The sequence below is a fragment of the Harpia harpyja genome, chromosome 15 (genome assembly GCF_026419915.1).
Source record: "Harpia harpyja isolate bHarHar1 chromosome 15, bHarHar1 primary haplotype, whole genome shotgun sequence".
Taxonomy (NCBI): Eukaryota; Metazoa; Chordata; class Aves; order Accipitriformes; family Accipitridae; genus Harpia; species Harpia harpyja.
The window spans coordinates 1,481,218-1,495,403 of record NC_068954.1 but is presented as its reverse complement, the minus strand read 5'-3'; the positions used below and the strand labels follow the sequence as shown (position 1 = coordinate 1,495,403).

The window sequence follows — 14,186 nt, the reverse complement described above, 5'->3', positions numbered from 1 at the left end:
CGGTGCCACCTTTGGACATCCTCGATGGGGCAGGAGGACCCCATCCGTTCCCCATGGAGCGTGGTACAGCCAGTGCCTTGCCACGGCCACAACCCACTGCGTGCTGGCGGCTGGTGTCTCTCCTTGGGGTGTTTCCTCCAGGACAGGGATTGTGCATCTCCAGGGGCTTGGTAGCCCCCAAAATCTGGGGCTACCCCACTGCCACGTGCCAGATGGACTGTGCTGCACCCGTGCAGGCAGAGCTGGGGTCTGTGTTTGTGCGGGGGCAGATGGATAGACTCATAGAATCATAGCATGGTTTGGGTTGGAAGGGACCTGTGAAGACCTTCTAGTCCAACCCCCCCCCCCCCCCCCCCCCCATGAGCAGGGACATCTTCAACCAGATCAGGTTGCTCAGAGCCCCGTCCAACCTGACCTTGAATGGTTCCAGGGATGGGGCAGCGACCACCTCTCTGGGCAACCTGGGCCAGCGTCTCACCACCCTCAGCGTAAAACATGTCTTCCTTATATCTGGCCTGAATCTCCCTTCTTTTAGTTTAAAACTGTTGCCCCTTGTCCTGTGACTACAGGCCCTGCTAAAAAGTCTGTCCCCATCTTTCCTATAAGCCCCCTTTAGGTACTGGCAGGCTGCTGTAAGGTCTCCCTGGAGCCTTCTCTTCTCCAGGCTGAACAACCCCAACTCTCTCAGCCTGTCCTCATAGCAGAGGTGTTCCAGCCCTCGGATCATTTTCGTGTCCCTCCTCTGGACCCGCTCCAACAGGTCCATGTCTGTCCTGTGCTGAGGACCCCAGCGCTGGATGCAGGACTCCAGGTGGGGTCTCACCCGATGGGAGCAGAGGGGCAGAATCCCCTCCCTCGACCTGCTGGCCACGCTGCTTGGGATGCAGCCCAGGGCACGGTTGGCCTTCCGGGCTGCGAGCGCACATTGCTGGGTCACATCCAGTTTTTTGTCCATCCATTTTGGCCTTGTTGAACTTCATGAGGTCCACATGGGCTACTTCTTGAGCCCATCAAGGTCCCTCTGGATGGCATCCCCTCCCTCTAGAGTATCTCAGCCTCAGCACTCAGCTTGGTGCCATCAGTAACCCTGCTGAGGGTGTACTCAATCCCACCATCTAGGTCATCGATCAAGATATTAAATAGCGTTGGCCCCAGTAAGGACCCTTGAGGGACACGCCGTGTGAATAGTGCCCTTGGAAAAAAAAACGAACCACAAAGAAAACGGAAGGTTTTGCCAACCTGTTGTCAAGGGGCTCGGGCTGGGGAATAGAATCCCCCCCCCATCCCTTAGGCAGCGACCCTGGCACAGAGCTTTGGCGACGGTGGCTTGCAGCGATGGGGAATTAGGATGTGCCACAAAAATTCGCACCTCGCCCATGCTGACCCAGGTGAGAGGCTGGGATGCAAAGTGTAAAATTACAGGAGTCAATATTTGTTCTTGCACTTGAGGTGTCCCAGCCAAATTGGGGCACCCAAATGTGGTTTTAAATGGGGTTCTTCTCCCCTTCAAGCATTCAGGTACAACACAATTGGACTAATCCCTAACATCCATATTACTAATTACTAATCATAGGAAAACTTTGGAAAGCAACTCTATTTTTGCAGCATTTTTGCTGCTTCTCTATTGATCCAGACGTCCCTAGAGCCAGTCTTGCTCGAGTTCCTGATCTATGATGCCAGATGATGCTGGGAGGGTCTCAAAGCCGTATCAGGGGGGCTATCAGATGCTGCCGTTATCTTGGTTGTCCAGGGGCATCCTTCATCTCTGTGGACAGCTTGAAGCTTCCAAGAAGCAAAATCCTTACTTCTAGCACTTTAGTTTGTTTTACTTAAGCATGAAAAATGCAAAAATCTCCAGTAAAACTCCACTACCTCTTTACATTACAGTGTATAATGTGAATTAATATATAATTTAACAAAATTAATACACGTTACTATAAAGAAGGACCGATATAATAGTTCGGGGAGGGAATTTTCATAACGGATGAAGCCTTTTGCTCAAGAATGGCTTGAATTCTGCTTTATCCTGGTGATGCAGCGACGCACCTGCCCTTGGTTGGAAGGGATCCACCGAGGTGCCGGTGCCGGGTACCGATGCCGGTGCCGGTACCGATGCCGGTGCCCACCGATGTCGCTCACCGGGACCCTGTTTTTGCAGGCACGGGGAGGATCTGGATGGACGACGTCTCCTGCAAGGGGACAGAGGAGAGCCTTCTGCGCTGCAGCTTCTCCAGCTGGGGCAAGACCAACTGCGGCCACGCCGAGGACGCCGGCGTCAAGTGCCTGACGCCGTGATGGGGGGGGATGACACCCCCGGTCTGGCTGGGGGGGTCCCGGGGGGCTCGGCCCGCCCTGCGAATCTCACTTGTGCTTCCCAAAATGGTTTTATTATTAGAGAAATAAATGCCTTTTTATTATTCTCTACCGTGGTGGCACAGCCATGCTTGGAAGGGGGGGGGGGCTGTTCAAAGAGCAGTGGGGATTCACGGGGGTCCGGCGGGATGCATGGGGGGGTCGTAAATACAGAGCCTGGGTCCGGCTCAGCCCTGGTTCAAGAAGCCCCTGAGCGCTGGGTGGGGGTACAGAGCACCCTGGGGTGCCTGAGCACCCCCCCCCCCAGCCCACCCAGAGTCCTGCCCCCAAGGGCTTGGGGCCCCCCAGAAACATCCCTTCAAGGGCTTGGAGACCCCCCAGAGACCCCCCAAGGGCTTGGGGACCCCATGGAGACCCGCCAAGGGCTGAACCCCAGGGTCACACACACCCCCCCCGCCATGGCCTGGGGGGCCAACAGAGACTCCCCCCCCCCAAAAGGGGTTGGCAATGCCATGGAGACCCCACCAAGGGCCTGGGGACCCCACAGAGACCCTCCCCCACAGGTTGAGGACCCCACAGAGACCCCCTCAAGGGCTCGGGGGCCCCACACAGCCCCCCCCAGGGGCTTGGGTACCCCACAGAGACCCCCCCCAAACACCCGGGTGCCCTCTCCCATACCCCCCAAAGCCTCGGGGACCCCCAACAGCCCCCCCCCCCCCAAAAGCACCCCCAAAAGACCTTTGTGCCCCCCCCCCTTGGGAGACCCACCCCAAGCCCCTCCCAGCCCCCACAGGCCCCGCCCCCGCCGAGATTTGACTCCGCCCACCCCCCCCTCCGCGTTCCGCCGTGCTTTGTCCGCCCGCGGCCGCCGTACCGGGGCGGGGGGAGGAAGGGGCGGGGTTCCCGCGCGAAGGATTCAAACGGCGGCGGCAGGTAACGGCCCGGGCCCCCCCCGACCCCTGAGGTGGGACCCCGGAGGCCTCTGCACCCCCCTCACCCCCGGAGATGGGACCCCAGCAGCCCCCTCCTGTCTCCCCCCCACCCTGGGACCCCCCCCCTTCACCCCCAGCAGTCCTCTCCTGTCTCCCCCCAACCTGGGACCCCCCCTCACCCCCAGAGATGGCCCCAGCAGTCCTCTCCTGTCTCCCCCCCACCCTGAGACCCCCCCCGTCGCCCCCGGAGATGGGACCCCAGCAGTCCCCTCCTGTCTCCCCCCCACCCTGGGACCCCCCCCTTCACCCCCAGCAGTCCCCTCCTGCCTGCCCCCCCCCCCTTCACCCCAGAGGTGGGACCCTCAGTCCCACCCCCGCCGTGGTGCCGGCTGTGCTGAGGGCTGGGGGGGGGGGGGCTGTCCTGATGGGGTCAGCCTGGGGACGCCCCACCACCACCACCACCACCCCCCCCCCCCCCCCCCGCCAGCTCCTTCCCTTTGTGCCACATTGCTTGCCAGTTCCCTTAGGGCACTGGTCCCAGACTCTTGCCCGACTTCAGAGCCCCCCCCCACCCCCAGACCCGTTACGGGGTTCATTCCCCCTCTGTGATCTGGCCCGGGGGGGGTCAGCCCCGCCAGGGACACAGCGGTGACAAGCTGCGGGGTGACACGGGGGAAGGAGGGAGCCCACGGAGCTGGGTGTGCTGGAGAGGACATCCCCGCTTCAGCTGTCAAACCCGCTTGCTGAGCAGAGCCGGGAGAAGCCAAATTAGCAGTTGGGAACTCCCAAAGGGTGTAATTTATGTAATTTTATGTCCTTTGATGTGCTGTCATGGTATCTGTAATGCCACTGCGTGGATTAGGGCTTGAGCCCCGCGCAGCTCGTCCTCCTGAGTGGTTCCCTCCAGCGTTTTTGGGGGTGGAGGTGTAATAAAGTCTCTCCTCTCTGCTGTAGGAATCAGGACAGTTTGCAGCGATGGAAGCCTTCAAGTCTCCAAACAGCCTGGCCCACAGGGAGAAATCTGGTGAGTCGCATTCGGGCGCGAGCCCTAAATCTTGCCAGAGGGGCTGGTGGGGAAACAGAACGCTTTGGGGGCTCTGTGCTTTGCCACGGGGGTGGGGGGCAATGGGTGTTAAACCGGCCTGTTGGGGTGGGTGTCGTGGTTTAACCCCGGCGGGCAGCTCAGCGCCACTCAGCCGCTTGCTCGCTCCCTTCCCTGCCCTGGCAGGATGGGGGAGAGAATTGGAAGGGTAAAAGTGAGAAAACTCGGGAGTTGAGATAAAACCAGTTTAATCGCTAAAGCAAAAGCTGCGTGCACAAGCAAAGCAAACTCAAGAGTTCATTCACCGCTGCCCATCGGCAGGTGGGTGTGTTTGGCCATCCCCATCCTGCGTCGCGGTGACTTGGGAAGATAATCGCCATTGTTCCGAATGTCTCCCCTTTCCTCCTCCTTCTTCCCAGCTTTATTGCAGAGCGTGATGTCATATGGTCTGGGATGTCCCTGTTGTCATTTGGGGTCAGCTGTCCCATCCGTGTCCCCTCCCAACTCCTTGCACACCCCCAGCCAACTCGCTGGCAGAGCAGCGTGAGAAGCAGAAAAGGCCTTGATACTGTGCAGGCACTGCTCAGCAATAACTAAACCATCCCCGTGTTGTTATCGATGCCATTTTCATCACAAATCCAAAACCCAGCCCCACACAAGATGCTGTGGAGAAAATTAATTCTATCCCAGCCAAACCCAGTACGGTTGCTGAGACCAGAGAGTAGATAGGAACCAAAAAGCTGCGTCTAAGATCAGGCTTGAGTATAAAACATTGCACAGCGCTTTACAGAGAGCTGTCCTGGGTGAGAAACCTAACCAGGGTGGTAGTGACAGTTCGGTGGGACTGGAGTTCGAATTTGGTAAGATACTGGGGGAAAGGGGGTTTGGAAAGGAGCTTTTCTAAAAATCCAAACTCCTTCCGCACATAGCACAGCGCATACGGTAGAATCATAAGTGTGATTTGTAATTAGAGCATCAGAACTCCTAGTGAGAAGCCGCTGCTTGCTGTTTGATCTGCAGTATGGAGTCATTTGCGAGGCTGGGTTTCTCTTTTCTTTTTAGATGGGGGGGCAGTTTCTGTCACCATCCCAGCCTCTCCCTTCATGCAGAAGCTTGGATACGGCACTGGGGTCAACGTCTACTTGATGAAAAGGTACGTGTGAGAGCGCAGGTGTGAGGTGCTGCTTGGGAACAGGGCTTGGCATCTTTTTTCCTCTAGAATAATATAGGGGATGGAAAGTGCTGCCATCACTGACCTTCTGATGCTGCCTGCACCCCTTCAAATGGGCACGGAGTCGAGGAAGGGGTGTGGGATTTCCAGCTGTCTTGTGTGTGCTGGAGGTATTGGTGCTGGGAAGGACCCCATCGTTCTGGGATAACCCCATCAGCCTTTCCCTGGCCTGGAATTCAGGCATTTGGGGCCTGTTCCTGGCTCTGCTGTGGCCTGCTGGGCAAGCTGCTTTCCTCGCCGAGCCTCAGCTCCTCCACCTGAAAATGAAAATCTGTACAAATCTCCTTTTCTAAAATGCTTGAAAATTCAATGGAGGAGCACTGTATATGGGCAAAGCATTACTATGCACCTCTGCGGTGTGCGTGCTAGCAAACTTTAGTTTATTTTAGCATTGTTCTTTATTAATTCCACAAAATAAAGGCAGGCGCTCTCCAGAATAGCTCCTCAGTGACCTGTGTGAGCTTTAACCATGGTGCTGCTTATGAACGGAGCGGTTCTGAGATGTGTGGGTTTTCCCATGCAGATCTCCCAGAGGTTTGTCTCGCTCCCCTTGGGCTGTGAAGAAAATTAATTCCAAATGCAACAGGAGCCAGCAGAGCATCTATCAGCAGAGACTGAACGAAGAAGCCAAGATCTTGAAAAACCTCCAGCACCCCAACATCGTGGGTAAGTTTGCAGCACAGCCTGTGTTGCTTCAATTGCAAACCAAGCTGTCGGAGCTGACTCTGGAGCCAGCTGATGGGACACGAGGCTGCTGCAGGGTTTCTCTGCCCTCCCCAGCTCTGTGCTCCTCTCGCACCGAGGGCTGTGGGTTACAGACCTCCCCAGCTGGCTCTGGAAGTCTGGAGCCCCGGGGTGCGGTGGCTGGGAGGATGCACAGGGGAAGGATCACCGCGTGTTTGCCCCGTCCTTACGCTTTGAAGATGGGTTGCCGGGCTGCCTGTGCCTTTGGTTGGGCCCACTGTGGACCTTATTAAATCAACTTAGTCTTGCCCTGCGTGATGGGGACTTGGAAGTGCTCCTGGGCTGCCGGGGCAGCACGGTTGGTGGCAGAAGACGGCCCTTGGTGCTTCATTGCCTGTTGAGATCGGCGTTGGTCACTGAGAGGTGGTTGTCTGGGTAAGTTACCCCACAGAAACAGTTACGGTGGGACTCACAAGCCGCTGGTGTGCTGGGGTGGCCCCGGGAGCTGAGAGGTGCCTCGCTGCCGGCTCTGTGCTGCGGGGCAGCTCCGGCATGAGGAGAGCTGCGGGTTGGTTCTGGAGAAACCACTGTCCGCCCCAGGGCTGCGCCGGCACCGCAGCTTTAGCTAATGGCCTCAGGGAAGGGAGAGACCACCATAAAGTTGCAGAGGACAGGCAATGTGTTAGTGATATTTGGGATGGCTTTTGTGTGCGGAATAAGGCTCCGGGTCTCACCCTGATGACACACCTTTGTGAGTGAAAATTGAGGCTCTGTGAGGCTCTTGGCTCTCAATGGTAGGAATGTTTTGAGAAGCTGCTTTAGTCTGTGTTTCATTTCTGATCTTATCTTGTCTAAAATCTCTCCTGCCGGTTGGAACAGCAGCTTTGTCTGACTTTATCCTCTTATTTGTGCTTTAAACTATCTAGTTGTGGTCCCTTGTGTTAGAAATCCTGCGTGCAAGGAATTTTGTTTGTATTCCTAAAATGGCATGTCTTGCTTCTGGCAGGAATTTAAGAGCAAAGATAGTCTCGACCTTTCACACTGCAAGCATTTCACTGCTTTTTCGTAAAAGGTGCTGTAAATCACATGTGGGATAAGTCTTTTGTTATGCCATTATGCAAGACTTTGCCGTTTATAACTCCACCTGAAGAATATTGTTTGCAGACAGGAGTAAAACACGGAGGAGGAAAGATTACATGACAGTCTGTATGGGCGTTAGTCTTAACCTTGTGAAATGGCCCCTGTGAGATGAGGGCTTGGCTTTCCCAAACATCCCCCCCCCCCCGCCCTTTGTCTTGCTTCTGTGGCCCCTTATCTTTGCAACTGGGAATGTCTGTCCTGCAGATCTGTTGCCGCTCTCCTCCCTCCTTTCTCCTGGTTCTCTGTCCCACAAAGATTGGGGTAAACCTCCCTGCCCCTGGCACGGGGTGCAAAGCTGACCTGGGAAGCAACAAGGGGGGTGTCTGTGTGCCCTCCTGGAGGAGGGAGCCCCTTTACCTCGACAAGGTTTGTGGCTTGTGCCCACGCAGGTCTCCACGGACATTCCTGTGGCTTCACCTCGCCATGTAAAGCTGCAAGCCAGGTCCCCCCGGCATGTGAATTTGTTTGGGGTTGGTCGGAGCCGCTGGGAAAGCACCTGGGTAGCAGCCCCAAATGCTCTGGCTCCATTGGGCCGGCAAGCACGCAGAAACTGCTTCGGCTCTCTAACAAATCAATCTTTGTTGGAAGGTTACCGTGCGTTTACCGAGGCCAATGATGGAAGCATGTGTCTGGCCATGGAGTACGGAGGAGAAAAATCTCTCAATGACTTAATTGAAGAAAGAAGTGCAGAACAGTTGGGCCCTTTCCCTGCTGCCACGATTTTCAAAGTTGCCTTGAGCATGGCGAGGGGGCTGAAGGTATGTTTAATATTAACCATAGCTGTTCTGTGTGGAATCGTATACACTGGTGACACTGGAAAAATAAACTAATTCGGTGTGTGAGGGCCATGCTGGCAGATGGAGAGCAGATGCTGTGACGCTTCATATAAGGCCTTGGTGGGTGGTTTTTTTTTTTCCGGGGTGCTGTACAGACTCAGGTGAAAAACCGAGCCCTGAAGCTTGAGATTGAATTAATATAAAAGCAGATGCAATGGAGTTTTTGTCACGAATGTCCTGCTGCCCTCCCCTGGGACTACCTGCTGTCCCTGCTCGCTAGCCGGCTGGCTGCTGGCTCCTGCATCCTTATTGCTGCACCAGGCAGCTGGTCTTGGCAGTGAAAATGTTTAGCTGATGCCCGTGGCTGCCAGCTGGTGCTGCTTGTGTACCTCCTCTCACTGAGCTGCAGCAGCCACTGCCGCGCTGGGGTTGCTTTTAGGGAAAAAAGGGGGGAATGGAGACTCAGCGGTGCTCTGTCTAAACACGGCATGGCTTCTGAGCCTCCCCTTGGGCTATGCCAGTGGTCAGGGTAAAGCACAGGCTGACCTGGCCATGGCAGCAAGTCCTGTGCTATTGCTGCTGAGGAGATGCAGCTCTGAGCTCCAGGGATAATGCAGGTGTGTGCTTGGCCATCAGCTAATACCCGCGCTTCACACCCGCTCTCAAGTACTTGTTGCTAGAGGCGCTTCTTGCAGTCTTTCACTAAAAGGCAACCATAAGCCTCCAAAACTAGGCTGGGTGGAACAACCTGCCCTGTTTTGTACATGTTACAGGTACCCATCCTCGAGGTTTTAAGGCTAAATTTGTTAAACATTAAGAAGTTGGTGCTTTGCTGTCCAAATCCGATGGCTCTTCCTGCCTCTCCATGGCTGTGTCTGTGAGTAGGTGTTAACGACTCCTCTCTGCCTCTTAGTATCTTCACAACGATAAGAAGCTGCTCCACGGAGATATCAAGTCTTCAAACGTGGTCGTTAAAGGTGACTTTGAAGCCATCAAGATCTGTGATGTGGGAGTGTCCCTGCCCCTGGATGAGAACATGACCGGTAGGTCGGGCTGCTGGGAAGGGGACCTGAATGCATGGTGGCTGCCAGAGTTTGGCTCCAGGAGCAGAGTGAACACACTTACCCCTCCGTGTCCTCAGAGGGAAGGACTGGCTCGTCGTTTGCAGCATGTGCGGGTGAAGGGGATCTTCGGAAGGTCCAGCATTAATTCTCCAGACTTGTGACATCTGTTTCGTGCCCTTCCATGCTCACGCATTCACTCCCATGGGCAGGAATGCCATTGTACATGGGATGCTGGATCAGGCCCTGCTGGACCCTGTTGAGGAGATGCTCTTGCCAGAGAGTTAAGTAAATGAATCTTTCTCATAGGGCTAGAAGGAAGCACGAGCCAACTGTGAGCATTATAAAGACTTCATGTAAATGAGAAGCAGATGTCTAATGGCGTCGTGGCTTGGCTGTGAACAGCAGGAATGTGTTTGGGTTAATTACAAGAATGCTTTTCTCCACTGCTTTACACAGCGCTTGGGCCTGCGACAGCCTCATAATTTATAAAGCTGCTCTATTACATTTTTATTAGTAGCTGTTCCATTTTATAAGGAGCGAGAGAGCTGGAGGCAGCGCCCCAGCGTAATCTCCTGGAGAGGAGTGTGGTTAAAGTATCAATTTCTGGGCTGGTTTAACAGGAAGAAGTCCTCTCCACCCAGCCCTGATTTTGGCTTTGCCTCCTCATGGTCTTGAGGAGACAACCGGCACCCACCGACAGCGAGGGTGCTGGGTCCCTGTCTGTGTGGTAGCCAAGGATTAAAGCACAACAACCCGTGAAGTGTTGAGGGATTTTGGCATTCGCTTCTTGTTACAGGCCGGGCTTTGAAGATCAGCCCTCCAAGAAAAAAGTTTCTTGAACAGCTGTGATTTGCTGACAGCTCGGGAATTTGCTAGGGAGAGCGGGGTGGAAATGTGGCACTCTCCTCTTGGGAGTGGGGCCTGTAATTGAGAGAGGGATATAAGGGATCAAGTCAGAGCTGGTTTTTCCTTCATCGGGCTGAGAGCTGATCATTTCAACTCTCCCAAGGCTAATTAAGATCAAGGAGGCATTAAATTGAACAAAGTGGTGAGAACTTGGTTTGGGCTGGAGTAAAGAAAACAGGAGGACTGCATGGCTGGCAGGAGGCACTGTGTGGTGGAGGCTGACAGAGCCTTGTGAGGACCAGGGTCGGGTTGGCTTTGTCCCCTGGTGTTGTCTAGGCAAGGTGCCCTGTGACTGCTGTCACATCTGTCCTGCTTCCCCAGCAGGGGCCAAGCTGAGGAAGGGAGAAACCTGGGTAAAATGCAGGTAGTTTCTCACTTCTTCCTTGTGGGGTGTCTTACAGCAGGATTAAGCTACAGAGCACAGCTCTGGCCTTCTGTTCTTCTCTCCACGCTCTGTGTGGCCTCGGACGCTCCACTGTGAAATCTCACGGAGGTTTCTGCGCAGTCCCCAACACGCATTGCCAGGCCTGTGGAGGAGAAGCATGAGCCCCAGTGGGTCTGGCACTGCCGCAGAGCAAGCCGCAGGTTACAGGGGCTTTGAGACTACACATATATGAATGAAAAATAGGTTCAGGCCCCTAAAAGATCCCGCCCTGTGGCTTCAGCACACCTGAGCTAACTGACAGGCTAAATCCCTGCTGTGTGGCGAGCTGTGACTGTGTCTTAGTGTCTGCAAGTCCCAGCAGACACCCAAGCTGTGGTGTTTCCTTCCAGTGAGTGACCCAGAGATGTACTACATCGGCACTGAGCCCTGGAAGCCCAAGGAAGCCCTGCAGGATGACGGCGTGATCACCGACAAGGCCGACATCTTCCCTTTTGGGCTGACTCTCTGGGAAATGATGACCCTCTCCATGCCCCACCTCAACCTGGGCGGCGACCCTGATGACGAAGGTTTGTTTCTATACCTTGCTGGTGAGCAACTTCTGCTCCTAGAAATGCTTTCCTCTCTTAGTAGGATTGATATCCGCAGCATGTGTTAGTACCCCCAAAATGCTGGGTCTCCCAGAGATGCCATCCAAAGGGCTTGCAAGAGTGTGTCTGTGCCTGCTGCGTCTCCCAGCCCTGCCTCTCTTCACGAGGAGTTCAGTGGGGAGTTCGCTGCAGCACCGAGGTGCTCAGCACTACCCCAAGGCTGCTCTGCAGCGGGTGCTTGCCGGCTTCCTTCAGTGTTTGTGCAGGGGCCTGGGCTGCTTTCAACTTCGTTTGGCTTAACTCCACCATAAGAAGTTGATAAATGACGGTAACTAATCATTGCAAACCAGTGCTCTTTAAGTGCTCCAGCTGTTTGTCTAACATCTGGATAGAGCTCTTTGAAATTCAGCTGCTCATCAGATGCCCGTCAGTGCAGTTCGGTAGGCTTGAAACATGTCCCCAGGAGCCCTGCAGTGTGCTCGGCTGTCCTCCGGCTCCATCCCATGTCCTCTGCCATCACGGCAGTGTAGGAGCAATCTGTCAGGCTGTAGCTGTGTGGTGGATGCTGTTGAGATACCACCAAAATGATGCGGCCAGAAAAGCTTAAAATGACATTGTGCTTGAAATGGTGCACAAAAATATTTGAGGCAGCTGAGCCTTTTTGGAAAAGGGAAGCTAAAGGAAGTGTGCTGTGCTCAGGTTAAGGGTGCTCAGGACTGTACCCAGGCTGCCAAACACCTGCTCATCTCTGACAAAGCACAGGGGAAGCAGGGATTTGTCACAGAATCATTTAGGTTGGAAAGGACCCTTAAGATCAAGTCCAACCATTAACGTAGCACTGCCAAGTCCACCACTAAACCATGTCCCTAAGCACCATGTCTACACGTCTTTTAAATATCCCCAGGGATGGTGACTCAACCACTTCCCTGGGCAGCCTGTTCCAGTGCTTGACAACCCTTTCAGTGAAGAAATTTTTCCTAATATCCAATCTAAACCTCCCCTGGTGCAACTTGAGGCTGTTTCCTTTTGTCCTTTTGTTATCTGGGAGAAGAGACTGACCCCCACCTGGCTACAACCTCCTTTCAGGTAGTTGTAGAGAGCGATAAGGTCTCCCCTCAGCCTCCTTTTCTCCAGGTTAACAACCCCAGTTCCTCAGCTGCTCCTCATAAGCTCTAGACCCTTCACCAGCTTTGTTGCCCTTCTCTGGACATGCTCCAGCACCTCATCTTTCTTGCAGTGAGGGGCCCAAAACTGAACACAGTATTCAAGGTGCAGCCTCACAAGTGCTGAGTATGGGGGAACAATCACTTCCCTGGTCCTGCTGGCCACACTATTTCTGATACAAGCCAGGATGCTGTTGGCCTTCTTGGCCACCCTGTCATTCAGAGTTACACCGAGCAGCCAAGGCAGGGAGTGGATGGGATGGGCAGGGGCTGCTAACAGCTGCCTGCAGGCAGATCTGTGCCCTGGAGTGATACAAAGCTAAGAATCCTATGATGGGCTGTGCTGGGAAAACTCTTGCTCCAGCCTTTGCGCTGGCACTGACCCACAGGCTGGCTTGTGTTTTCTGACTCGGTCTCTAGGCAGCCAGGGGATTTTTCCTCACTCTCCTGCTCTCAGTGTCTCCTGGCTGCAGAGCTTTTTCCCAGCCAGCTCTGCAGGGGTGACTCAGAGTTATTCTCCTGGGAGAAAGGGGGTAGATAGAGCTTCAAAATAAGTGATTTAAGTCAAAGTAATGATGTATCCTAGGCAGTAATTAGGGATAACAAAGGAATAGCGAAGCTGAGATGAAGGTCACAGCCCACCACACCCCTGCAAGGCAGGACTTGGGGCTACTGGTGGATGAAAGCTGGATGTGATCTGGCAATGTGCGCTGGCAGCCCAGAAAGCCAACTGTGTCCTGGGCTGCATCCCAAGCAGCATGGCCAGCAGGTTGAGGGTGGGGATTCTGCCCCTCTGCTCTGATCGGGTGAGACCCCACCTGGAGTCCTGCATCCAGCTCTGGGGTCCTCAGCACGGGACAGACATGGACCTGTTGGAGCGGGTCCAGGGGAGGGCCACAAAGATGATCTGAGGGTTGGAACACCTCTGCTATGAGGAAAGGGGCTCTGAGCAACCTGGTCTATAGTTGAAGATGTTCCTGCTCATGGCAGGGGGACAACTAGATGAACTTGAAATGTCCCTTCCCACCCAAACCATCCTGTGATGCATGAGGGGCAGCCAGGGAGCAGCGCGGTTTCCAGCACCCTTCCCAACACCTTTGCCACTTTCTTGTGCAGATGAATCTTTTGATGAAGACTGCTTTGATGAGGAAGCATATTATGCAGCCCTGGGAACCCGCCCAGCCCTCAACATGGAGGAACTGGACTCATCCTACCAGCACATGATCGACCTCTTTTCTGTCTGCACCAGTGAGGACCCCAAGAAGCGTCCCTCGGCTGCGTGCATCATGGAAGTACTGGAGGCAAGTCTGCCCCAGGAGTAAAAGCATCCAAGCTCCCATACCCGTGCCATGGGTGCAGGAGCTGAAGGATTAAACTTAGAAGAGTAAGGCTGCTCCTGCAGCATTTAGCCTTCTAGTATGTGAAACCGGCTCTGTGTACTTAAAAACCAGAGCCTAAACTCATTAAACTCTAACCCCTGGTTTAAGGACATGCCTGAGGTGACTGGGGCTTGCTCTGCTTCTAGAGCAATCCCCTTGCACCTGCACTTGTTCCTAAATAAGCTACATGCTCTGTGCAACAGTTTTGCTTTTAGTTGTCATCTTACAGCTGTTTTAAAACCCTTCCCTCCCTCTTTGTGTTGAATTAACAACAGTTTTGTGACTGAGATGTTAAAAATTCACATTGAGGTTAAGAAAAAAAAAAATGTAAGTGGTGGATTTTTCCTCCTAAGGAGCATGTGTGTCTGCTGGGTATGTGCAAGCTTTGGTGAGGGCTCTCCTGTAAAGTACTTGTGTTCCTGAGGTGGTCAGGGCACAGTCCCAGCTAACAGAAGAACATTACTGAGGGAAAGCAGCTGCAAGCTCAAGGAAAAGGTTTCCTGACACAACAGCAAGCTCAAGGAAAAGCAGCTTGTTACACAGAATCATACCATGGTAGAAAAGGGTCTAGGGTCAAGAAAGAA

The 14,186-nt window shown here is 54.2% G+C and overlaps 2 protein-coding genes across 4 annotated transcripts in view; both read left to right on the top strand.

The window, feature by feature from the left end:
- The window catches only part of SCARA5 (scavenger receptor class A member 5), a 38,919-nt gene extending 36,495 nt beyond the window's left edge, over positions 1-2,424 (top strand). For all 3 annotated transcript variants that reach the window (XM_052810245.1, XM_052810244.1, XM_052810243.1), the window contains exon 9: positions 2,159-2,424. In XM_052810245.1, coding sequence (XP_052666205.1) covers positions 2,159-2,295 — 137 coding nt within the window. In that variant the 3' untranslated portion in view covers positions 2,296-2,424. The remainder of the gene's footprint in view (positions 1-2,158) is intronic.
- Positions 2,425-3,165: 741 nt separating this feature from the next.
- Positions 3,166-13,804, top strand: PBK (PDZ binding kinase). The gene is made up of 8 exons (XM_052810098.1): positions 3,166-3,246; positions 4,200-4,269; positions 5,350-5,440; positions 6,042-6,184; positions 7,931-8,100; positions 9,032-9,161; positions 10,863-11,039; positions 13,340-13,804. The coding sequence occupies exons 2-8, from the start codon at positions 4,221-4,223 to the stop codon at positions 13,543-13,545; spliced, it is 966 nt and encodes a 321-aa protein (XP_052666058.1). The 5' UTR covers positions 3,166-3,246; positions 4,200-4,220; the 3' UTR covers positions 13,546-13,804.
- The last annotated feature ends 382 nt before the right edge of the window (positions 13,805-14,186 follow it).

Coding starts and splice junctions, on each gene's coding strand:
- PBK (XM_052810098.1), top strand. CDS start 4,221: ATGGAAGCCTTCAAGTCTCCAAACAGCCTGGCCCACAGGGAGAAATCT. Junction 9,162..10,862: donor CCTGGATGAGAACATGACCG/GTAGGTCGGGCT, acceptor GTTTCCTTCCAG/TGAGTGACCCAGAGATGTAC. Junction 11,040..13,339: donor CGGCGACCCTGATGACGAAG/GTTTGTTTCTAT, acceptor TTTCTTGTGCAG/ATGAATCTTTTGATGAAGAC.